Source organism: Cyprinus carpio, chromosome B7, assembly GCF_018340385.1.
Source record: "Cyprinus carpio isolate SPL01 chromosome B7, ASM1834038v1, whole genome shotgun sequence".
NCBI classification, from domain to species: domain Eukaryota; kingdom Metazoa; phylum Chordata; class Actinopteri; order Cypriniformes; family Cyprinidae; genus Cyprinus; species Cyprinus carpio.
This window is the reverse complement of record NC_056603.1, coordinates 12,355,677-12,382,309: the sequence shown is the minus strand read 5'-3', so window position 1 is coordinate 12,382,309 and position 26,633 is coordinate 12,355,677. Positions and strand designations below refer to the sequence as shown.

The 26,633-nt window shown below is 35.2% G+C and overlaps 2 protein-coding genes across 2 annotated transcripts in view; one reads left to right on the top strand and one right to left on the bottom strand.

Moving 5' to 3' along the window:
• LOC109055130 (pro-interleukin-16-like) overlaps positions 1–19,160 on the top strand; it is a 33,667-nt gene extending 14,507 nt beyond the window's left edge. Inside the window, exons 8-23 of the mRNA XM_042726818.1 lie at positions 3,624–3,734; positions 3,813–3,927; positions 4,078–4,151; positions 4,968–5,187; positions 5,937–6,054; positions 6,968–7,100; positions 7,293–7,392; positions 8,871–9,358; positions 10,579–10,635; positions 10,943–11,039; positions 11,862–13,092; positions 14,926–15,112; positions 16,117–16,218; positions 17,334–17,583; positions 18,130–18,258; positions 19,042–19,160. Coding sequence (XP_042582752.1) covers positions 3,624–3,734; positions 3,813–3,927; positions 4,078–4,151; positions 4,968–5,187; positions 5,937–6,054; positions 6,968–7,100; positions 7,293–7,392; positions 8,871–9,358; positions 10,579–10,635; positions 10,943–11,039; positions 11,862–13,092; positions 14,926–15,112; positions 16,117–16,218; positions 17,334–17,583; positions 18,130–18,258; positions 19,042–19,160 — 3,531 coding nt within the window. The remainder of the gene's footprint in view (positions 1–3,623; positions 3,735–3,812; positions 3,928–4,077; positions 4,152–4,967; positions 5,188–5,936; positions 6,055–6,967; positions 7,101–7,292; positions 7,393–8,870; positions 9,359–10,578; positions 10,636–10,942; positions 11,040–11,861; positions 13,093–14,925; positions 15,113–16,116; positions 16,219–17,333; positions 17,584–18,129; positions 18,259–19,041) is intronic.
• A 1,017-nt stretch (positions 19,161–20,177) lies between these two features.
• LOC109055113 (stAR-related lipid transfer protein 5-like) lies at positions 20,178–26,303 on the bottom strand. Its single transcript, XM_019072346.2, has 6 exons — positions 25,673–26,303; positions 25,542–25,591; positions 24,746–24,878; positions 24,080–24,197; positions 23,858–23,951; positions 20,178–23,710 (listed from the first exon to the last, which is right to left on the bottom strand). Exons 1-6 carry the CDS (start codon positions 25,760–25,762, stop codon positions 23,566–23,568), a joined length of 630 nt encoding a protein of 209 aa, XP_018927891.1. The 5' UTR covers positions 25,763–26,303; the 3' UTR covers positions 20,178–23,565.
• Positions 26,304–26,633: the final 330 nt, after the last annotated feature.

The window sequence follows — 26,633 nt, the reverse complement described above, 5'->3', positions numbered from 1 at the left end:
AATGTCATTAATATATGAGTTTATCACAGATTTGACATCACAAAAAGAAGTTCCAAATTTGAAGTTTAAATTTTGTTTAGGCGTTATACCACAAACAGCCACTGAGTGCCATACACGCCATTGAATTTTTTGGATGCATTTTTTCTGTCACAAATGTATACATTACTCTCTCAGTATTACTTATATCACAAAATACCACCAAATATGGAATCGTGAGACACAGACTTTTCCCATGATGTGTATTTTGTCAAGATAATAAAAAGTTTTGATTCTAAAAAACGTAATACATTTTGTAACAGCCTACGACACCCGCACTAAGGGGAAGGAGCCCGCTAAAAGATTTTAAAGTACCATTTCCATGGAAATGTAATGTCCAATTTCAAAATGACTTTCACGGGATGAATTTTGAGGTTTTAAGCTCAGAAATGATATATAATTTATGATGATTCCTAAAATGTGATAGGGAAAAAGTAAACGAAAAATAACTCCTGTTATGATGTATATGTTTTGAGGTGCACTCTTAATCACATAAATTAATCTATTACTGTTCCTACATAATTTTTGACAACAAACAGTGGTAAACCTTTCCAACGATATATAGTTTGTCATGATTAGATTGGGATTGTCATGATCAAGACATTGCTACAGATGCTGATGCAAGCAGAACACGTCCGTCTAGTGCGTTTACAGTGGTACAGTGGAATGGAAAAATGCATTCTGCGTGAACAGTCTTGTAAGATTTAAAGGTGCTGTATGTAAGATTTTGACTCTACTAAAGCATAAAAATACCATAATATGTTTGCAGATTTTTAAGAAACATGCTACATTAACATACTTGTTTATCTGAAAAACAATGCTACAGTCAGTAATTCTCCTTTGAAAATGTGCGTTCAGGGCCGGAATGTCGTCCTTTGTTTTGGTTTGTGAAACCTGCCCACTGCCAGTTTACCCAACTGTATTTCGGTATTTCAAGTATTTCGGGTTGCCAGTTGGTGGAAAACACAGCATATTTCATTTCATTCATCATCAAGTGATCTCGTTAATTTTTTGTGTCATCAATCTGGCAACCTGCGTCTGTGTCAAGTGTGAGGAGGAGGGACCGGGTGAAAAAAACCCTCTCCAATATTTTGAATTTGGACTGCAATACCTAGTTCAACCACTCGGTGTCAATCCTACATTCAGCACCTTTAAGTGAGAGGAATGTCATATAAAATATAGTCATGAATGTAAGTGAATCGCAAACTGAATTTGTTTTGTATCCTAGCTAGGATTTTCCTTGTTATTTTAAAATAAAAGACTGGGACAAATAAACATACTTAATGTTTAGAATACAAAGCTCTCTTCCATGTCTGCTCACACTATTTATTGAAACTAAGCTGCAAAAATTGGCCATCCTGAAATTCTCATGGTCTGTCACTATAACGTATGGTCCACTGTTGTTTTAGTATTATTTATAGGCCTATAGCTACTATTGTAGTATTTATTAATATTCTAAATTAGCTTTTACTTTTATATTTTTAGTTTTCATTTTAATTTTGAATTTAAGGTTTAGTAATTTTTTAGTAAAGTGTTTTTGTCATTTCTATTAGCCTTTTTTAGTTTTAGTTATAGCAATTTTAGTACTTCAACACTAACATATTTAATTTCCAAAGGCAATGCTATTTTTTAACTTATGTTATTTGCAAAAGGAAATAGTTTACACATTCACATTTTATTTTATCTCAGCTATATATCAATTAACAATAATAAAAAAAAATTTTTTTGGTTTATTAAATACCTGTGATATATAATGATATATCATGGCATAAGTCATGTTATATCATAAGAACAGTAGATGCAATATATATAACATTAAAAATAGTAATGTTTCCAAACTTTTGACCTGTACTATATATATATATATATATAATATATATATATATATATATATATATATATATATATATATATATATATATATATATATATATATCAAGCCTGCATTTATTTGATCAAAAATACAGAAAAAACAGTAATATTGTGAAATATTATTACAACTTAAAATAATAGTTTTCTATTTGAATATACTTTAAAAATAAATTATTCCTGTGATGCAAAGCTGAATTTTCAGCATCATTACTCCAGCCTTCAGAGTCACATGTAACATCCAGTCTATCACATGATCATTTAGAAATCATTCTAATATTCTGATTTATTATGAGTGTTGGAAACAGTTCTGCTGTCTAATATATTTGATGAGTAAAAGGTTAAAAAGAACTGCATTTATTCAAAATAAAAAAAATATTCTAATAATATATATTCTAATAATATATTTTCTTTACTATCACTTTTTATCAATTTAACACATCCTTGCTGAATAAAGGTATTGATTTTATTTAAAAAAAAAAGAAAGAAAAAAAAATTACTGACCCCAAATTACTGACCAGTAGTGTATATTGTTATTTACAAAATATTTATATTTTAAAAACATAGCTCCTCTCTTTTTTTTTTTTTTTTACTTTTTATTCATCAAAGTATCCTAAAAAGTATCACATGTTCTGAAAAAATATTAAGCAGCAGAACTGTTTCCAACTTTGATAATGAATCATCATATTAGAATGATTTCTAAAGGATCATGTGATAATGATCCTAAAAATTCAGCTTTGCATCACAGAAATAAATGATAATTTAAAGTATAATAAATTTGAAAACCATTATTTTAAATTGTAATAATATAACACAATATTAATTTTTTTTTTCTGTATTTTTGATCAAATAAATGCAGGCTTGATGAGCAGAAGAAACTTCTTTCAAAAACATTAAAAATAGTAATGTTTCCAAACTTTTGACCTGTACTGTATATATATATTTCTGTAAATATAAGTTTAAATATAAGTTTAAAGTTTCAATTAAAATAATTGCATTTTATTATTACATTTATTTATTTATTTTTCAAATGTTAAATGATTAAATTATTAATTTTTACAGATCACAGATATACCAGAGGTAGAAAAGTCTCATCATTTGTATTGCACAGTATACAACAAATAATGCCAGTCGATTAATTGTTCAAACAAGCTTTAAAAATGTGCTTATCACTATTTGTCTAGCATAATTCCCCATCTTGGTGAGTGTAAAGTTATGGAGGATGGAATCTGACTTTACAATGAGTTTTATTATATCAAAGTGCCTGATTATACTTGTGGATGGTTAGTGAATGAGCCATGGGTGTTTACACTAACATATAAATCAATGGTGCAGCTGTTTAGTTCTAAGTTCAGAACGTGTTTTGCCTGAACAGTTCTGGATGAGAGAACAGCAGTGACTGGCTGTTGCACTTTATTTGATAAGGCCATCCTTATACTGGTAATCAAATAAATGGCTGTTGCAGTAAGTGCTCAAAGCATCTCTCTTTCTCTGGAAGTGCTCTCTACAAAGTGCTTTCCCTCTCCACATCAGCAGAGTGGCTGTTTTTAATGAATGTCATGGGAATGGCACAAGTAACTCAAATACAGTATGACCACTTCTGCTCTGGGTAGCAGAATTTCATGAAATGAAAACATCTCATATTGTCCTTTTTTGACCCTGAACGTAGGCCTTTGACCTGCTTACCACATTATTTGTGCTCTTTTTGGTCTCTGCAGGCTGTGGTTAGACCGTCTCGCTCTCTAAGTTCAGCACACTTGGTCCCGTCCTGCAGCACTGTACAGGCCTTCATCATCTCCAACATTGTCCTCATGAAGGGCCATGGAAAGGTATCCAAATGTGTATCTGCAACAAATGACACAACACACTGAATTCTCAACATATAAACCGCTGTCCTGGTATTCCAGGGTCTGGGTTTCAGTATAGTAGGAGGAAGAGACAGCATGTATGGCCCAATGGGGATTTACGTGAAGACCATCTTTCCTGGAGGCGCAGCGGCTGCTGATGGAAGACTACAGGAAGGTAGGCTCATTAGTTAAATATCACACTGTGATTGGTAATGCATCCAGATCTATCCAGACACTTACTTCAAAATGAAGCTTTCCCATCAACACTCACAGCTGCATTACCCAGAAATGGACAGAAAACTATATTAGTGTCTCTGGTTTACAGGAGATGAGATACTGGAATTGAATGGTGAATCTCTACATGGCCTGAGCCATGAAGATGCCTTACACAAATTTAAAGTGAGTAACCTCACCTGGATGGCTTCATGTTTCAAAGTTGACCTGCAATTAATGAACTGGCACATGTATTGAAGAAACACATAATACATATTTGTAGACTGATAAGGGTTGTTTAAGGGCTCATTGCAAACAGTAACTAAATTAAAATGCCACAGTAATTTGGTTAACTGGAAGTGAAAAAAAAAAAAATCACCTTAAATTTATTTGTAAAAATTAAAATACAATATGCATATTTTTTTTATCTAATATGTATATTTTATTTCAGCATTATATAAATTATATATATATATATATTACTTTTCAGTAACAACACTAGTATGTTCAAAATTATATATCACGGCTTAAGTAATTTTTATCACAGTAGTGTATATACTACACAATATACTTATTTTTGCTGTAAATATATATTTAAACATAAAATTTAAATAATTACATTTAATGATAAAATTATAGATTTTTATACATGTAAATTGCATCACAGATAGAGTTAATAATACAAACAAGCTCAAGAATATCGTGCTGATTGAAAAGGCAAAATTTCTTATTTTACAAATGCATATAATTATTTTAATCAGTATCTCTCTTTCTCTCTCTCTATATATATAAATAAAATATATTAAATAAACATTTATTTAATACAATATTTACTCAATGATGCAAATGACAGAAAAACAAAGTAAAAAAAGAAATAATAATAATAATAAAATATGTCTAAAAAATGACCCATTATAAGCTGTTTAATTCACCTAGACAATAAGTTGATCTATCATTAATCTATCAGGTTTTATCAGCTATAAACTGTGATTGTCTTTCTGGCAAGTGAAGAAGGGTTTGTTAACGCTGGTGGTGAGGACCAGTCTGCGGATGGGCGCTGTGCCGGGCAGCCACGGCCAGGTCTCTCAGTTATGCCGATCCAGATCTCTGAGCTCCAGCACCGGTATCAGTCGAGTCAGTGCTGATCTGGGAGATTATAACTGCCTCAATAACCCCGCAAAAGCCCAGGACAGAGTCATGATGGAGATCACGCTGCAGAAGGGTGAGTATCCAAATCTCATCGATCACAATTTCATCACACACTTCAAAGGCAGTAAAAGATTTTGATATGTCTACCAGGCAATTAATAGGATTTAAATTAATGCAATTTATTTCAGCAATATATATATATATATATATAGTAAAGTATAAAGTAAAGTAAGCCTATAGGCTTATCTATTTGAACTGTTTGCTAATATTTTTATTTTAATCTATATTCACCGATTCATTCTTATTTGTATACCTAATGTGTTGAAAATGCAAAACAGAAAAATGCACATTGCTTTATGAATTAAATGGATCACGGAAATGACAGCCTTTATTTTCAATTCAAAATGGCCAATTTTAGAAAAAAACAAAACAAAAAACAAAACAACAGTCTACAAAAAAGCAGTTTGCATCACTGGATATTACTGTTAGTCATTTGACATTTTTCATTATAAAATAATTGTTAGTTATTACATGTTTAGCTTCTTACCTCGCACTCTTTCACTGAAGCGCCGCTGAGCTAAAATTCACACTCGGTTTCTGTGAGAAGTAAAGCCCCATCTTCTTTGATTTAATTGGCCATCTAAGTCATTTTGACATTGACGAATGGCAGGTGAGCCTTAAAATGTAATTTTTTTGTCAAATATTACTTTACAGCCCTGCTAAAATCATATGTTATTGTAACAGATTACAATGCCTACAAACATCTGAGAAGAAAGTGAACATGTGAGTATTTCTAAATGTGTGCTTTCTGCATTGGCTCAGAGTTTGGTGTAGGTTTAGGTATTGGCCTGTGCTGTGTACCTTCTGCTGGCGGCTGTCCAGGAATCTACATTCACACGCTGTCACCAGGATCAGTGGCCCACATGGATGGACGATTAAGGTTTGACACATCTTTAAAAGTGTTGCCAATAAGAGACATAGATAGTGTTGGCTTTTGTCAATTTTTTCATAATTAGTTAGCCAGTCTAAATTTAAATGGTCATAGTCAGTAAATGATTCAATAGAAAAAATAAAAAAAATAATTATAAAAAATATTAGTCTTAAATATTGTTATTGGTCTCATATGTAATTTACATATAAACCCTTTCAAACAAACTTTTCCATAAAGTTTGAATAATTTTAATAATCTCAATTTACTTTAGAAATAAATAAAGCAAATTTATAAATAAAACAAAGCTTATTGGAGTATGTTTTACAAGAAAACACTATTTCATTTTTTTTCTACTTCAAAATTTCATGTTTAATCTGTTGTTACTTGCAGTTTCTGCACCATTTTTTTTTTCTTCAAATTTTGGAAGTTTATACCCGTAAAACAAGATAAAAACTGTTTTCTTGAACCAATTTAATAGATTTAAGTTCCTGTTAGATAAGCATGTGAGCATGCCTACAATAATTATGCCAATGCAAAGCTTGCAGGCAACTACAGATCCACTGCTCACATAGGTCAACAGAAACGATTCATGTAGACTCAACGCAAAATGATTTTAACAAAGTAATGTGGTCTGGTTTTATTGAAGCAAAAACTATTTAAATTTATGTTTTGATGCTACTTCAAGGTAGACATATTAAGCTGAAAATGTAGCTTCTCCCAAAGCTGAAGTTGGGTACTGTTCATTTTTGGTAACCATAATATATAAACTGCACATCATGTTATAAATGGCAACATTATTTTATGTTCCTAAGTGTGGTTTCTAGAAGGTTTTTACAGCTAACCAAACTGCAGCACTGTGAATTGTTGTAATAATGTGTGCGGTTGCTGGGATATTAGTAAGTCGTATGTGAATGTTTGTCAGATGTGGCGATGAGATCATGGAGATCAATGACACGGTGGTTTGCAACATGACGCTGAACGATGTGTACACGGTTCTGAGTCAGTGCAGCCCGGGCCCGGTTCAGATCATCATCAGTCGACACCCCGACCCAAAAGTAGGTTTGCTTTCCTTTTAGATGTACAAGAGAGCATCACAGACCAGATTTACTAAGCCACACATTAACACAAACCGTGCTAAAACAATTTACACTTCATTATGGCTGTGATCAATCAAACCTACACTTTTGTCTTCATAGCTAGATCTAAGTTGTCAGAGAGTGCTAAAATATAACCGTGCATGTGTTTGGGTTTCTGAGCAGCAGCTGAACGAGGCCATCGCTCAGGCGGTGGAGCACAGCAGACTGAGGAGAGACAGGAGTCAGTGGAGTATGGACGGATGTAACAGCAGTGAGTTATTGATCTTTTGTTTGCTCTGAAATCAGCTTGTGACAGTCATTTCCAAGGCTTGTTTCACGCATCCTGCAACTGCAGTTTTTAAGTAATGTTGCAGCGTAATTGCAACTGTACCTGCAGCTCTATAGAGCAAGTAAAGTGATTTTGAGTTTACCACACTGCGTACTTCTTTTATTAATGGCCTTAAAATTGCAAGAGGAAGTGGATCAACATCACGAAATCTAAATCATATTATGAGGACCACACTTGCATCCAATTGGTTATGCATCGTAGAGGTGGTTGTGTTTGGATTCAGTCAGATTTACTGGGGAAAAAATGCTGTTTGTGTGCTGCTTATGTACATGTGTGAAACAGGCCAAGATGAACACTGTTTTAGTTGTAATGTTATGCTTTACGTACAAGCGGGAACCCGAGGCCCATGACTTGGACTAAAGGTCTTTGCACACTTGTCTGAAATTTTTGCACGTTATAAAATAAATACAACCTCACATTGTGTCAACAATGTGTCAACATTCACACTCTGCCTCCTAAACTTTCGTCCGTTGTAAAAAAACCTAAAAATTCAGACCAGGCTCAATATTCTGCGTTTTTGCACCTGTAGCAAGCATTTTGATAGGAGAGGATAACGAATACCAAAAATGCATACAAAAATTTTGAACTCCGTGTGCAAGGACCTTAAAAAAGCAAAAATATTACGCCCACCTGAGTCATGGTTCAAATCATGTCCAACATTATTTACAGTGTTCCTACAGGCATAAACTTGGAAAGGGATGGATTTTTTTTTTTCAGGTTTCCAGACCAAAAACAAAAATTGTTATAATGAATAATATAAATTGTATTATATAATAGAAATATTACATATATACACACACACACACACACACACACACACACACACACATATATATATATATATATATATATATATATATATATATATATATATATATATATATATATATATATATATAAAATTTTAAAAATAATAGTTTAATATGATTCAAAGATTGCAGGATTAACTATATAAATGTTATAAATAAAATTATTTGAAATATGCTATTAATAATGAATAATAATATTTTTCATTTAATATAATTTAAGTATATGTAAAATATTATACTATTCTGTTAGATATTGTATTTTGTAGTGTATAGAGTACAAACAATTGTGCAAACCAGAGAAAAATATAAATTTGTTTGTATCATAATAATAATTAAATCCATTATTTAAAAAGATTGGTATCAAATGGAAACCTGAATAAATTATAATTATTTTTATTTCAATTAATTTATTTATCATGAACTCAAGTAGATGTCATGGAAATTCATTTGCTGAAACCCTGGATTGCATCAAAGGCTCAGATGAGGCATGTCTGCTTAGTGTCTTGTTTGTACAGAATGAACTTGTCCATGATTATTTCTCCTATGAAGAAGATCAGTAGGTGGTTTAGACATGTCTGTATCTGATCTCAGGTCTGAGGAGATCCGACGCCTGTTCCCACAGCAGACAGAAGTGTATCCGCTGTCTGACCTGTAGACGAGCACAGAAACCCATGATGCGATCATGCAGTGAGGGTGCCTACAGCCAGCGCTGTATACCGGCCAGCGCCACCACTCAATCCTTCCTCGAACCCCAGCACGTCACCAGAGTCCAGAGCATGGACGTCTCTTTAACAACCAACAGTGAAACTTCACTTAATAACACACTGTCTCCAGCCTCTCTCGCAGACGAAGACTATAACATTCCCTATAAATGTCCAGTGAATTTCACTGGACAACAAACATTAGATGTGCCTGCAAGTGTGGTGAGGAGCTCAATGCACGGAGCAACAAACCAGGCACGGAGGTACTGCAGACGACAGGAAGTCAGCAGCCAGGAAGTGCTGACTGATTCAAGCGGCTCTAGTCGAGGTTCACCAGTGAAAGAGGAAGATCTGCTGCCTTCTCAAAGCAACTGCCAGGTAGGGCTAGTCACATTTGTGAAATGCACTATTTTTATTAAACAAAGAATATTTAGGGGTTGTTTTGACTCAATTAAAGTCATTTTTTCTTTGTTTTCTTTTCCTTGTGTAGGTTTGCCCAGCAATACATATCATGTCAGTGAGGTTATGCGCAATAAATTAATTATATACAGGTTTAAACTACTGCTTTTTTTGCTCTCTGTCAAAGAGACTGTTAACAAGTAGGCGGTTTTCACTGTAAGACTGATGCATTGCCCATAAATGGTAGTTGAGTAAGTCAAGACATGATTGGCTTAACTGCAACCCTTGCCTTATTTTTCACAGAATTTTTCACAGGTTTTGCATGAGAAAATCTTGCACCATCAAAGTGCAAGTAAGCAGCTGTCATAAGAGAAAAACTGCATTCATTTTTTTCCCTTATATTTTTTGAATGGATTTTTGAATGCATCTGACTGGACAGCAAATAGAAAAGTGTATATAAACATAACACAGTGTGTGCAAATAGTTTTTTTATTTTATGCAATTTCCGATAAAATGAGGAAATTGTTCAACAGGATGACGGTTCTCATCATGATCTGTGAAAAACTGAAATGTGTCAAATTTAACAATGTGAAAACTAAATGTGTTGCCATGATCTATTATCAAATCTAGAAATATAAAATAAATTAAAGTAACTCCATTACTTGAATATTTTGTCAATAATTGTGATTAGATGGAGTGACTCACATACAGTATTTCTAATCTGGCCATTTCTTGCTTTAATGATTGGCTAACCTGGACCCCATCAGGAAGTGAATAAATCATTTTTAAGTTTTTAAAGGTGCACTCAGTCATCAGTCTTGCACAATGCATTATTTGATTAATTTAGTTTAATTTAAAAGTGCACAATAACAGGGGTCAACCAAATAAAACTAAGCAGTATTCAGTTGGTCAGACTATAGTGAATATGCACACCACAGGATCATTGAAATGAATTAGTGAAATCAGAAAGTTGATTAAACTGGTGATAAAAACCTGACAAATGGGGACAAATCTTGCAAAAGTGCAAAACACACACTTTTATACATTTTACAAATGCATTTCTTTTGTGCTAATTTATATTTCCTTTACAAATAAATATATTTTTAACCTAAATAGGCACTTATTTTACAGTGACTATAATTATTTAAAAACTTTTATTGCCTTACACAATCTTTTATTGTCTCTCCACATGCATCTAGTTTTTCTGCAGTCTATACAGGGCTTTGAGAAAGATCTCAAGGCTTCTGTTTAAGAATGTACGTAGAAATTCATGCTACTTATTTCTGGACGTGTTCATGTCAGTGTTTGATGAAAATTTTGAACCTGTGTGCACTTTATACATACAATTATTTGTAGAATAGTGCATCTTTTTGTCATATGTGTGATTCAGGTATTGAAATGCTTGAGTGTTTGGCATGAGGCATGGCTGTAGTTTGTTTATATGCCTGTGTTTCTGTGTGCTACAGTGATGCATGACGAAATGATGCCGAATGCATTTCTACACCTTTTCGATTTTTTTTGTAACACTCGAACTCAGCCAACCATTTCCTGTTTTTGTGACAGGAAGTGGCTAAATGTGCAGAAGTCGGAACTAAAGCATCTGCCTGTATCTCTGAGTCTAAAAGTGACTCAACACACAGAGGGGACAGACAGCACAGAGGTACGTTAACCTGAAATACACCTACTACTGGTTAATATTATTACATGACAAAAAGAGAAACATATGTCATGTAAGTTGCTTAACTTTGATTTAGATATTTACTTTATACTATTCTGAGCAAGATCAGAACATGTATGCTGAGACTTTTCATTTCCTGATTCAGCTGATAACAGTAAGTTCCTGTATAGCAAGATTTTTATAAAAGAAAAGCAGTGTTTTTTATTTTCTTTGTTACATTTATATTATAGTATTATTATTATTATATTTTAATATTTTCATATTATATGATATAAACAATGGACCCTTTTCACAAGACTGATGACGCGTTTAACGGTCATCAGCATCGTAAATCCTTGTATTTTTTAAATGTATTTACATTTATAACACTATTCTTTGTATTATATCACCTTTGAATCAAATTACAAAAAAAAAAAAGTTAACGCTGATGCGAGGGTGTTTCTTATGTAGCGTCTAGAGAGGGAAAGTAAATTTGACATCGTTCTCTCTTCTGACTGCCATTATCAGTCCCTCTCAATTTTTTTCCTTTTATTTAAAGTCATGAAAACACTATCGTGGAGTTTTTCTTTTGCTGTTTGAGCAAATGGGAATGCAAAAAATATATATTGGTGGTACTCTGCCATTCACTGTTCTTCAAGTTAATCCAACTATGACAACTTCCGCTGCTGAGAAACCCGGAAATGTGATAAAGGTCCACTGTATGTGATATTGGATGTGATGCAGCATGTGAGTTAGTTCTCACTTTGCACTTCTCTATTCGACAGCTTATTAAAAGGAAATTAACAGAACACTATTATGTTACAGGCCCAGAGTCCCCATCTAACGTGTGTAGTACGAGTAATCGGGTCGGTCTGAGACGTCAGGCTCGTTTGGAGGTCAGTACAGATCAACCACTTGACCCCTGGGTAAAGCTGACCGACAGCCCGGAGAACCAGTCCTACTGCTACAAAACCATGAGTGACCAAAATGGAGATAGTGAGGTTAATGGCACAGCCCCTGACCCCACAATCACCACCACAGACTCAAAATCTGAGCAACCTCCCAATGTCAAAAAAGCCCCCCCGGTGGCTCCAAAGCCTGCATGGGCACGTCAGAGCATTAAGAGCATTAAGTCTGGGAAACCGATAACAGAAGCTTTGAAGCATCCGGATAACAGGAGCCACGATACTCGCAGGACCTTTGGGATTAGTCTGAGGGCCGCTTCAACAGGAGCCAATTTGTCAATCAGGCAGAAGATCAGCTCGTTTGAGACTTTCTCAAGTCCTGATGGAGCTGAAAGGCCAAGCAGGCGACTGGCCCCAACTGCATCTCTTCCTCCAGTGGAGAAGACGACTAAAACCTCATCTGCAGACTACAGCCATGAAGGGAGAACTAAAGTTACCACAATCAACTTACACAATAATGAAGACAGCCAGTCTACACCAACAATTTCAGCCACCACCCAGCCTCCAGAAGAAGAAAAGCAAGAACCAGCTTCCCTCGGTTCAGATATCATTTCAGAGCCCCATCATTCCCCGGCAGAGGAAGAAAATCAATCAACTTCTCATGATTCAGAGCCCTGTAAGCCGATCCCTGTTGAGGAACCTGCTCTTGACTCCACAAAAGAGCTTCCAATTGCTACTGAGAATGAGCAAGAACCCTCACCTTCTGAAGAGGATTTGTCCCCTTCAAGCCACGTCCCGAGGAGATCAAGCAGCTCAAAGGAGGGTCCTATAGAAAAAACTGAAGGTGCAGGAACTCATGCGGTGAGCTTGAGGACCCGGAGTCTACCCCTCAGTCCCTCTTCAGATGCCCCCAACTCAAGCGGCTTGGATGGGGAGAGCCTGGGCATCATCTTGTCCTTCAGCAACCAAGTGTCCAATGCTTTGATGCGATCAATGCAATCCCTGCCGCAGTCCCCTTGCATTCGGTTTGGAAACCCCTGGAGCGCCCCGCCAGGATCCCCACTTCATAACCCAATAGAGGAAGACTCTCCTAGTGAAAAGCCCCCACCTTCAACAGCACTAGAAAACAACGAAAAGGGTTTCTCTGTAAGGTATGCAACTTATCCAAGCATATTATCTCTGAAAACAATGCAGGACAAATGTGCTTGGAAGATGAAAGCGTTTGGGGTATAATTACACTCTGTGCAGTGTTGTGTTGGCTGATGGGATGGGATAAGATCACTTGCAGGGATTAGAGCCAACAATGTCAGCTTCTTTTATGTTGAGAACTGGCAGCACGATAAAGGCATGGCACAGAGATTTGAAACATTCGGGAATCTGTTTTAAATGAAACAAGAAGCGGAAATTCAGCTCTTTTGAGTTAGTCACAAACAACAGACCATTTCATGCTAATGTCTTACAACCTCTCATACTAGTCTTTATCGCTGTTAGAAAAAAAAAACACTTTCCTATCATGCATGTTTGAGCTAAAGTAGTCTACAGATAGATGTGGTGAAATGTGTTTAAATTGGCAACAATGTATGCAAGTGAAATGTAAAATTTGCTTGTATTTCGAAGAAGTCTAAGACTGGCCACACACTTAAAGATTTTAAGCCTGATTTTGAGCCCTCTTTGCAAGAATAGCATTTGTGCAATTTATTTATTTATTTTATTTTATTTTTGTCCAAAAAATCTTCAATTGTGTGGTGTCATTATGATTATTTTACTGCTCCAAATCATGTCAGAGCCCGCACAATCCCAGATATCAAACATGTTTGATAAATTTACAAATCTTGATCAGGGTTGCCTCTGACGTGACACCTGCCAATGAGAGCAAGCAAGCTTCACCAACCGGAAGTTGTGTGCTTCCACAGCTGAAACTTGGCAGCCACAAACATGTCACGAAAGTGGAGTATTGAGAATGACAATCACCTATATTCTTTTATTCTCCTTTGTTTTGTTTTTTTCCCCCATGAAACATAACTCATGCAAGAAGAACCAGCTGATGATGCTGATCATCCTCCATTTGTTTTTCTTCCCAAGTCACATTTGATCTCGCAAGTCTCTGTGAGATCACATCTCACTGTGAAAATGATACTACAATCTGCATGCATGTAGTCTCGCGAACTGCCCTTTGGAACTGTCCTTAAAGGGCTAGTTCACCCAAAAATGAAAATTCCGTCATTCATTACTCACCCTCATGTCGTTCCAAACTTGTAAAACCTTTGTTCATCTTCAGAACACAAATTAAGATTTTTTTAATGAAATCCGAGAGCTTTCTGACCCTCTATAGACAGAAATGCAACTGACACGTTCAAGGCCCAGAAAGGTAGTAAGGACATCGTTAAAATAGTTTTTGACATGAGTGGTTCAACCATAATGCTATGAAGCTATGAGAATACTTTTTGTGCGCAAAGAAAACAAACTTTAAGTGTGTAGTCTCCACCAGTTTTAAAATCGTCCTAATGTGTCCCAGGCCTAAGATGTCTAATCCTGCTCCTGAATGGCCACTGTCCTGTTGAGTTTAGTATAGCTTCAGTCATAATTAAACCCACCTGACAGAGCTAATCAAGGTTATTTTGATCTTTTACTAGAAACTTTCATACAGGTGTATTGGAAACAGGTTGGATTTATACTCTGCAGGATGTTGGCCATCCAGGAGCAGGATTGAACACCCCTGCTCTAGAAGCAATGTTGTCTTGGCAGTGTACCAAATGGAGGTTAAAGGGTTGCAGAGGCAGTGGTTCCCAACGCTGCACATTTTGCATGTCTCCTGCTCCATATTATATTTTCAATTAATCTTGAACACCTTGGTTAGCTGGTTCAGGTGTGTTTGAATAGGATTGGAGGCAAACTCTGCAGGATATGGTAGCCTTTCAGGAACAGTGTTGGCTATCTCTGGTCAAAAGCACTTTCAATCAAGCTTACTTATATCTGGTCTACAGCTTGGCTAAACTGAGAGTGCGTACCATCGAGAGAGGGGAGGAGTGCGAGAAGGAAGAATGGAAACCTGAACGAACACTCACTTCAGCCACAGATGTCTGTGCCCAATCCATGCTCTCAGCCCTTCCGCCACAGGAGATTCAGCGGATGATCCAGGAAGTCAAGGATCTGGATGAAGACACGCTAAGGGTGGGTTTAGCTCTGGCTTGATAATCATAGAGCCGATATAACAAAGTACATGCTGTTGGCTATTGTCTGGCGTTGATTACTTCAACATCCGGTTCTCTATAACGAAACTGCATATTTGATGTGCTCTTAAAGGTCAGTGAGCTTTCTTTTATGTGCTGCTACATTCTAAAGCTCACTTGCTAGCAGAGTTGAAAAATATATATATAAAAAGACATGCTTCTCTTGGTCAAGAGTGCGACTTCCTGCTCATGGCAGTGTTGCAATGTCCCTCTTAGGTGCATTTTGTTGCACTGTTCTCTCTGCCTTTGCCTCTGCCACATTTTCTGTCTATATTCCTTCAGATTTATGAAGCACTATGTACGTACCCTTAGAAATAATGTTTTGTGCTGTAGGAGCAAAACGCAGAAAAACAGGAAGTGTCAATATTTTGCAGATATTTCTTGAGGGCATGCCAGCTTTTCTGTCGGTTATATAAATAAGGGAACTGTAAAAGTAATCCAAGATGAGTGGTTAGCTGTATTAGTCTAGTTAGCGGGGCTGCATTATGGACTCAAGGAATCAAATAAGCTTTTTTGAATTTGCTATAGTTCATTTTAAATGGTCCTTTGGTGTGAAAAGAGATTATTATTATTTTTTTTTTAACATCTTCTAAGACAGTGCCAGATGCTGTCTGCAATGTGATTTTGACAAAAATAGTTATTAATAAGATTCTTAAGTACTATTTAACACTAGGGAAGGCAATATCTCTATATTTCTCTGAAAACTGCATGATGTAATGGAGTGGGAACAGGATCCAGCCTGCCTGGAAATCATCAATGTGGCAGCTGTTCTTTACAAAGGGATAAACCCGTGTTCACAAATGCAGATTGTTCTTCAGCATGTTCTAGAATAACATCTTTGCTAAATCCAGTTCTGCTTACAGTACAGCCACAGATACAAAGGGGTTTTGCAATCACGAAATACTCTATAAACAAGTCTGATTTGGATTTCTTAATGTCCATTAGCAACTGGAAGACATCCATGTCGTGATTCTACATAAAGAAGAAGGAGCTGGCTTGGGTTTCAGCATCGCTGGTGGTATTGATCTGGAGAACAAAGCAACTACAGTGAGTGACGTCTCTATATCTCCATAAACCACACACCACAGCTCATCTACTTCACCTGTCAACAGGAGGCACAGCCTCTTCAATTTGGTCATCATTTGCACATGCGTAGATTGGTATTATTTTCTTGCTTCCCTGAAACACAAATTAAGATCTTAGACAGAATGTCTAAGCTTCAAATCTCTCAAATCTCATTCATGAGTGTAATAAGTTAAAAATGATGCATTTGGACCAGGTTTGATGTCACTGACAATCTTCTCTTTTGCAGTAGGTTTCAAATGTGGTTTTCCACATTAACTGGGAAATCAATAGAAGAAGGGACGATTTTTAGTGGACAAACCTCTAAAATATTGGGAAATTAGTGCACATACAGCTGAAATTTTGGTCTATTTCTTATATAATATGTCACAACATACTCGACAGAGGTCCTTTTATGAGCTTAGCAGTGAATATCATCATGCACTTTTGTTGTATGTAAAAATAAAATAAAAAAATAAAATTGGACATTAGGATGACATGGACATGTGGATGAGTACATGATGGCAATAATAATAATTTAACTATTAATTTAATAATAAATAGAAAATACTTTTACTTGATCAGGTGACAGTAAATACATTAACAAGGTTACAAAAGATTTCTATTTGAAATAAATGCTGTTCTTTTAAAATTTCTATTCATCAGAGAATCCTGAAAATATTTATCACGGTTTCCACAAAAACATTGATAGTAATTATAAATAAGACTGGAGTAATGATGCTGAAAATTCAGCATTGCATTGCAGAAATAAATTAAATTTTAAAACATATTCAAACAGAAAACAGTTTAATAAATCACAAAAATTAAGTTTTTTTTTTTTTGTAATAATTTTTTTAAATAACTTTTTGATTAAATAAATGCAGCCTTGGTAAGCATACGAGGCTTCTTTATAAAAATAAATAAATAAAACAATACTACCCTAAACTTTTAAGATCTTATAGGATACAGCTACAAACCTCCAGTGGTTCCACTGTAAATGCAAAATGTATACAGTCAATACTAGCAAAAGAATTGTATATATTGATTTTATTTTCTGTATATGTTTTTGCTTATTTATTTACTGTATCATGTACCTTCAGGTTCATAGGGTGTTTCCCAGTGGTCTGGCTGCTCAGGAGGGCACCATAGAAAGAGGAGATGAGGTGCTGTCCATTAACGGTCAAACGCTAAAAAACGTCACACACAGCGATGCCACAGCGATTCTCAGGCAGGCTCGCACCATGAAGCAGGCAGTGATAGTGGTGTCCAAAAACAAAGACCCAGAAGCGAAGGGAGGCGCTAACGCTAATGAGTCCAGCTGCTGCAGCGGGGCAGAGAGCAGCGTCACAGGTTGGCCAATATTACTGACGTCAGCACAGAAATGGCATTAATGTTTAATGTCAATGTTTAATAGGGCACAAAAGGAATAAAGGAATGTTACAAGAGCTGTGTGTTGTGTAATAAAAAACAAAACTGTACGACTGAAGTCAAATTAAAAGCCTTATTTGAACTGGACTAGATTCCCGTGAGGAGAATTCATGTTTCACAGATGGACTAATTCTATCCAAATCTGACACATCATCTGTTCTTGCACAACTTTAGTGGAAATTACTGAGAAATTTTACAGTTTTAGATAACTTGGATGGAATATTAGTTTTTCACAATGCTTTGTCACATTAGCCAAATTTCTTGTGTTGCCATTATGGATTTAGTCCTTTAACAGCTAGTGTTTCAAGAATCAAATTTCAGTGGGTTTTATGATATATCTGGATGCAGTCGCTATGTTAATAACATTTAGAAAATGAATCTTATCCAAATAGTGCTTAACACAAATATAAATATGCTAAATGTGTGTTAATTCATTCTATGGTTTTGGTTTCAAAAAATGACTCTTAGGGGACGATGGAGGTGAAGTTGTAACAATCGAGTTGGAGAAGAATGCAGGTGGCGTTGGATTTAGCCTTGAGGGAGGAAAAGGCTCCATTAACGGTGACAGACCACTAACCGTCAACAGAATATTTACAGGTGAGACTACAACTGAACCTTAAATGAATGATTCACTCAAAAATGAACATTTGCTCGAAGCGTACTTACCCTCAGAGGTCATCGAAGATGTAAATGAGTTGGTTTCTTCCTCAGAACAGATTTGGAGAAAAGTAGCATTACATCACTTGCTCACCAATGGATCCTCAGCAGTGAATGGGTGCCGTCAGAATGATAGTCCAAACATCTGATAAAAACATCACAGTAATCCACACCAGCCAATTCCAACAATGAATGTCTTTTGAAGTGAAAAGCTATGTTTGCAACAGTTTAAAAATGTTAAAACGTCTTGATGGACTTATTACAAATATGCATTTTTTCACTTCACAATATTAATCACCTTTTTGGACTCTCATTCTGATGGCACCCATGTACTGCAGAGGATCCATTGGTGAGCAAGTGATGTAATGCTAAATTTCTCCTTAAGAGTACTGTACTGTAAAAATGCTTTTTCTAAGTGGGAAATAAAACAATGATTATTGGAGTACACTTTACGAGCATGTACGACTGACGTTCTACTTAAAAAAAAAAATTCACATCTAATTCAATGCTACTTTGTTTTAAGTAATTGTAAAATTCTGAGCAAAAAGTGTTTCTACACCAAATTAATTTCAGTGTGGCATCAAAATAACCAAAACAAATGTGGGGTGGTTTCTCATTTTGTAGAAATCTTTTTGTAAAATCATGCAGGTGCAGATTACATGTAGGCCTGCAAATTAGAATGTAGCATGAATCATACAATATATACTGTATTTTCTCTGGCAGGGAGTGATGCTGAGCAAAAGGGGCTGAAGTCTGGTGATGAGGTACTGCAGATACAGGACTCGTCTCTGCAGGGTCTCACACGCTTTGAGGCCTGGACACTCATTAAACACCCAAAATAAAGACAAAAAACACTCATCATAAATAAAAAAAATCCCAGAAGAAAATTAAAATCAACCCAAAATTTGACCAAAAAATTAAATCAACTTTAAATTATGCAAAACCTAATTTCCATCCTTGGGGAAATGCTTCCACTTGCTAAAAAAAAAAAAATTTTCATTACAAATCAGTATTTATTAAATGCAGAGTTCCCATACGATTTGACCAATGAATTTTCATTTAACTGCAGTCAAAATGAACAATTTCTATCCAATTAAGTGTTTTAGAGTTGAGCAAGAAAAACCTACACACACTGTAAACATTAACATTACTTTTAGGGTTTGAGTTTTGCAGTCCTGGAAATCCCGTTTCCCTGATAATTCCAGGTTTTCCATGACTGAGGAACCCTGTTGGGATCATTCAGTTGCCTCGATTGCCTCATTTTGCCATTTATACATATTGACAGTATGACTTTCATCTCCTATATGATGTGCATGATGTGCATCACTGCATGATGTGGTACTAAATGATCAAGAAAGCTTGTTTTTATAACACTTCACTGTGCTGGTATAGTACTGTTTTACTGTCACAATCAGGGATTCATTAAAAAAAAAAAAAGATACTTTTCAAGTTTGCCTGTTTTGATGCAATGATTTTGCACAACTCTGTAAATAGATTCGGATCTAGCAGAATGTAACAAACATGTCATGAAGCATTTGTGGCACATTTTTTTCAAGAGATCAGAAATAGAATATTTCAAAAATCTTTTTTGTCAAATGCTCCCCCTAACAGAGCATTGCTCTAGTTTTTCATCAAAGCCAGAAATAATAAATATATTCCTTTGATATTATCAAGAATATCTACAGTTTTAAAAAAATAACTAGTGTGCCTCTAGTATTCTGGTCTTGTTATTTTTTCCCCCTTAAAAAGAAAGGCCTTAATATATTCAAACTGTGTCAGAACAAAGATGTTTTACATGTAATTAATTTGTAATGTACTTTGTTTGTAATGTTGAAATAAAGTGTGATACAAATGATAAATATGGTCATCAATCATTTTTAATATCTGAAAACTGAATCTTAAAGGAGAATCATACAATGGGTTTTACAAAGTGCAATTTCCTTTGTTTTTGCTTCTTTTAAGTATTAACAAACAGTACACAGATGTCCCACAGTCAACGGCAGGTGGACATATAATAAACTGCATTGAGCAAAAACAGACTAAAAACACATTTGAATTCAACATGAAATAAGAAATGAAGAATCCCTCATACTGTTCGACTTGTCCCATCCAATCATCTGCCTCCATTCTGGTTTGCACTGCCCACTTTTCATGATCCAATCAATTCCAGGAGGATAAAATCAAGTATTTATTCTAAATACATCAGTTTACTGAAATAAATTGACTTGCGAATGACATTTCATGTTGACTTCAAGAAAATTAAAAATCTGGAATAATCAAAAACTCTCACTTGACAGAACTGAAAAACTGCTTTCGGAATGTAAATCTGTGTGTATTATTAAAATATACAGAGAACTTTGCACAATACTACTGAATTCAAGCACACACTCCTTGCAAAAACGGATGTAAAATCTAGACTCCCAAAATAATCCTGAAATTCACTAGAGCATACTGCTCATTTACAGTAGAAAAGAATAATAATAAAAAACCACACATATCCAGGCCATGAGCATGCGTTCACAGTAATTTCACTGACGACATACAGGCATAAAAACACTAAGTACCTACTGGTTGAGACACATGTCAGGAGGACAATCGTGCAGCTAGACACAAACGGACAAACGTTAATTAAAGAGATCAAAACATCACGCAACACACTGGGTCCTCTCTGAGGTCAGTCATATCAGTGATATATTAAACAGTCCCTTTGTCCATGTGTGATTAAGACGGATTACAAGCAGAGACAGAAGGCCAAAATGGGATTCATTTCTAATATGTCTGAAAAAAAAAGAAGAAATATATTTCCATATTTTTGGAATGTTTTAAAAGGGTTGGGCAAAACTGTCAATTTAAAAATGCACTCCCTTTTAGTCCATGCATGGAAATTTTAATTGAATTGGCCACGCCCCACAGGATGCAAAATTGGAATAGAAGAAATAGAAATAGTGAAATGAGATTTGACTCAATTGAAATTCAAATACGTTCAACAATAAAACAAACAGAGGAACTCATTAGTCAAACACAATCATTTAGACTTAGGGGACAATTAGAGCATTTTGGGAAATTAAAGGGAGAACTCACACCCAACTATCCCTCTTAACTATCTTCCATTGTTCATCAAATGATTAACTCATTGAGTTAATTTATTAAGTATATACTATACTATACTATATTTAATATTAATTTGAAATATTTCAGATGATTTCTTTAAATTTCATTCAGTCACTTGTTGAATTAAACTTACATAAATTACAGTAAATTCTAATTCAAACTCTGCATCCAGTTCTCTAACTCAAACTCAGGATCTAAAAAAAAAATGGAATTTCGGTCATTCTTAATTACTCTGATTCCACACAGGATTCCACTCAACTCCCTGTTCTATTAGAATTCTCATTCATCTTGATGGCAGTTGCTGGTCTGAATGGCACAGGACCCAGTGGATGTGGATACTTGTATACACAAACACAAGGATACTTTTTATTGGAAATCAGTGGAGAAAGAATCTTTATACTGGTTATATAATCACCAGAAGGGGCCACAGGGGTCATGCTTACCAGCTAAACCTTGAGCCTGTGGGCTGTTCTCTTATCATTATGTCTAATATCCCTCATCATAATCATCATGATTGTTCTGGCCTTTTTTTTGTCACTCTCAAAAATACAGTACATCAACTCAGTTGTGTTAACCGAGAACAGCAGCAAATGCAATTCTTCAAATTTGTCTGAAGATATGTGTCTGTCAGTAAACATTGATTTGCCAAAGCCATTTATGCGCTAAAATATCACTATTCAAATATAGAAATACTTCAAATATCTATCAAGAGCTCTATTACGCAAATAAAAATTTAATCTCCAATCTACAAGATAACTGTCCTCAAATATGTAACTGAAATTCTGAAAACAGCTTATTAAAATAAACTGTTTCAAAAATTAGTGAACTGCCTATTTAGGCCAGACATCAAACATGCACCCCCGACACAGACGCAGTAACCCTATGTTGCCTTCTAAGATACCTCATTCTAAAGCTGAGCTGAGTCCCTCATACGCTTCATGTGGGGAGCATTATTTGTGCTGCCTACTGTATGTAGGGAGCTCCAAACAAGCAGACGGCAAAGCAGCTCACTACCTTTTAAAATAGAGCTGTAAAGTCCAAAAAAGTTAATAATGCCCTATATGAATGAAAATAATCCAAATCTATTATCATGCTATATTATGGCATCACACTGCTGAATTATGGTAACAAAAAAAAAACCCTGAATGAATGAGCAACACCAACATCGTGTTCAATTCCCATATAACAAACCTACTGATTAAATGTCATTTGAATGCACTTTCAGTCACTTTGGATAAAACAGGGATTCTGCAGGTTTTAATTAAGACGTTTTAAGACAATGTAAAGAAGGCGGGAACACAAAACATCAATATGTTCTCTAAATGTGTATGTCTAGAGAGCAGACAATGGGTTGTATTAGCAACAGTTTGAAACTTCCAACAAAACTCTTTTATTTTTTAATACGTTTTTACAAAAAAAAATAGCATATGGCTTAAATACCTCTGAAAAATAACTTTCATTGTAGCTTCTGATCACACTGCAAAAAGGAGGTTGTTTTGTCTTGCTTCTAAAAAATATTTAAATCAAGAAGCAAAAGGAGTTTATGACAAATATTTGTTCTTGTTTTAAGCATAAGCTCACTTAATTTTGTGCTGTTTAGTTCAGTTTCAGACTTCATATATATTAATTTTGCATCTCAAGTAAATGTATCTTGATTAATGATGTTGAGATATTTGATCCGCCAAAATATCAAGACAAAAATAATGAGGAAAATATTCATTTTTCTGCAGGGCATGTTAAATTGAATGCCATAACTTCATGAATTTATAAACTTTCTGCACCTATTTAGGACCTCTTAAAGACCTTAATTTGTGTTCAAGTGAATTAAGACCTGCAGAAACCCTGTAAGAGCACCTGCCAAATGCATAAATGTATTTTTTGTGCAATAGTTCATTGTTTCAAGTTTTGTTTGAAACAAAATGTTCCAGTACTCTTAACTCTGTATAAAAAAGCCTACTGTATGTGCAAGTGTGTTTGGACACGTGTAGCTATTGGAAGAATCAGGAATAAATCTAAAAGTACAGTAAACTCACTTTCCACTAAAGTTTGATTAAATGCAATTAAGTGCGTAAAATTATTAAAATTTTAACATTTAAGATTAAGGGGGGGGGGGGTATCTATAAAGTGCCATTGGTGCTATTTCAGCGATTTTACGGCTTTGGTCAGGTTGCTGTAAAACTCCACCATACTAGTGGGGAAAAATGAATCGACAACCGAACGAGGAAGCAAACCTCCAAGATCAGTCTGGAAAAAGCTGAACAGCTGCGTTTTGCCTGGTTCCCTACGGAGAGAGAGGAAAAAAGTAAACATTTTATGCTACTGATGAACCAATGCATGAAGAAAGAAAGAGACATCTGAAATTACATTTTTTGCCACCATCTGCTGTCTGATGTTTGAATTACATCAACCAAAGACGTGAGAAACTCACCCAGGAACAGGAACACAAGAACAGCCACACGGATGGTTGAAGCCTCTGACGTAGCCGGGTTGAGGAGGACAGTTTGGATGGCTTACATTGGTAGCTATAAATCGATAACAATATCAATAACAGCATTATTAAGATAGTGGTCTAATGCTTATTTATAATGACCCTGTGATTCTATTCAGTGTCAAGACTTAGATCCAACTAAAGGAGAAAGGCTATGCGTACCATTTGATGAAACTGTGCCATCCTCATAGCGTTTAACGGAAATGACATCAACAAAATCTCGAGGTGATATAATACCCATAGCAGCCGAAGGCGTGACCGTTCGACAGATCGAAACATCCTATGGAATAAAAAAAAAAGGAAAGATGTAGAAATGTATAAATCTGCTGTTGCTTGATCGCTGCTTTATGTACTAAATCATTGCAATGCCATGTGCATCATGAACATCTTAATGGAAATTTAAAATAAGAGTTGTTAATAGTGAAGTGAAGGGAAACAGCAAAAATAATTACTGTTTTCAAACAGGTATCCCAGATACTTCTCTTGTTTGACATTGATGGGACAAACTCCCTCAAACTCATGCTATTGATTGAGCGAATGTTGCTTTTTGGGCTGGTTTGTAAACTCAACAATCAGATCAATGTGCCATACACCCAGTGTTTACACTTTTCAGGTTGTTAGCCAACAAATGGCTTACTTAAAGCTGACTGTGCACATTAAACTGGGATACAAGAGACTGTACCATCACTGAACTTTGACGATTTAAATAAGAATCGTGAAATAAAACACTGTTTCTTACACCTAGCTGAAAGAGGAACTGGTCAGGTCATATGATTTAACTCAACAATGATCTCCTTTCACATGGGTGTGTATTTGTGTTTTTCTTACCGAAGACACCTGCTCAAGCAGCTCAAACTTTTTTATATTAGCATCCCACTTTACACGTAGTCCATTGATTTCAGGTTTCAAACAGTCCCACACTTTCTCTGGACTGCCATTGACAATCCCCTCCCCCTTATACCTAAAAACCCCAAAGAACACACAATCACTGCTCATGCATACAAGACAAAGGTTAATGTCAATGCTGCCATGATGTTTGCACACGATGTCGACAGTAAAAAAAAAAAAAAAAAAAAAAAAAATGCATATTATAATGTGATTATAAATAAGAAGTAAATGTGAATACAATTCATAGTTGCATAAAATATATCACTGTACTATAATGTTTAATAAGCAACATTACAGGGTTCTCGCCTTTTCAAATGTACATGACTTTCGTTTATTTATACATATGTTTTTGTTTAAAAAATACAATTGATAAAATTCTGGGAAACACTGTTTCACATTCTTACAAAAACGTCATTTAAAACATGAAAAGAAAAGTTTCTATAATAGAATCAGCATCCATGTTTGCCATAAACAAAGCAAATTTTTCAAATCAATTAATTTTCAGTTCATTATACAAAACTCATCACGTTTGTCATGAATATTGATATTAATTTATCTCAGTCTCACAGGTTGAAAAATGTTCAATTTTATGAGCGCATAACATTTCTCATATAGCCTAATAGCTATGTGAGAGGAGTTTCACTAAACTAAAGTATTTATACAACACAAGCGCGAGAAGTCAGCACATATGACGTCACGGTGACAAATTCAGAATCATTTACAAATTTATGCTTACACATATCCCGGGAATTCACAAGAGGGTCTCCAACACACCACAACATCATTCTAGAAATAAAACACAATGTTTGTTTATAGACCAACAACTGTAAAAGATGACAAAATGACACGGTTCTGTTGAATACTTACAGTTTTCTTGCATGTTTTCCATCCGGATTCGTCTTTTCTGTAGCTCAAGAGACGGTCTTCCACTGATCTGGCCGTGTGTATGTAGTCCATGACGATGAAGAGTGCTTATATAGTTTATTTTATATCACTTTATCGCTTGTCCTCTTAACAGCACATGTATTCAAAGCGTTGTGTCGCGAGCTGCTAAATAGCGTCAAATTAAACAATCTGCATTCGATTCTTCCGGGATCTTTGTTCAAGCACGTCCAATATCTATACACTAACAGTGGCTGTTGTTAAATATGCCAGCTTCTGGTGTAATAGGTCAGATGTTTTCGGTTCATTCATTAGTTACAGATGATCACAGTGACTGTCATCGTGACTGCGACAGATAATAATCGATACAGTTCAATAGAGATCAACGAAACGATGCAGTTAAATATGCGCGATCAAAACAATATAAAAGAGAGACAATTTACCGGTCTAACGCGATACAATCATCATAATTAAAAAAGAAATCAGTAAAAGGCCACTTCCTTAGTCAGTAGCTCGTCAGAAGAATATTGCATTCTGGGAATTTGAGTTTTCTGGGTCGATCCTGTTTTACAGTACGTTGACGCGTCCCCATTGTCGTATGTATTATTAATTAAACACCTAGACTCATTATTCAAATATGAATTAGTTTAATCAAAATATTTTATTAATATCACCTTTACATGAATATGGTGCAATTTTAGATTATTAAGCTACTTTTGTTTGAGCAGATGTTGTCTTTTTTATCTAGCCTATAATAAATAGAATTCAGTAGTAGCTATTAACAACGGTTTTGATTAGTTTTGCTGTGTTGAGGTATATTATCTCAAAACATTATATCCTTTGATGAAGTTACAGAAATTAGTAGATCAAAAGCTGACTATCTCATTTTAACTCATTTTAAAAAATGCCATGGATTTTAAAAAGCACTAAAAATTACTTGACTGTC

Excerpts from the sequence above, each read along its gene's own strand:
- LOC109055113 (XM_019072346.2), bottom strand. The coding sequence starts at position 25,762 with ATGGACTACATACACACGGCCAGATCAGTGGAAGACCGTCTCTTGAGC. Across the intron at positions 24,879-25,541 it reads TGTGAATTCCCGGGATATGT|GTATAAGGGGGAGGGGATTG; the intron begins GTAAGCATAAAT and ends TGGGGTTTTTAG. Across the intron at positions 24,198-24,745 it reads TGCTTGAGCAGGTGTCTTCG|GATGTTTCGATCTGTCGAAC; the intron begins GTAAGAAAAACA and ends TTTATTCCATAG.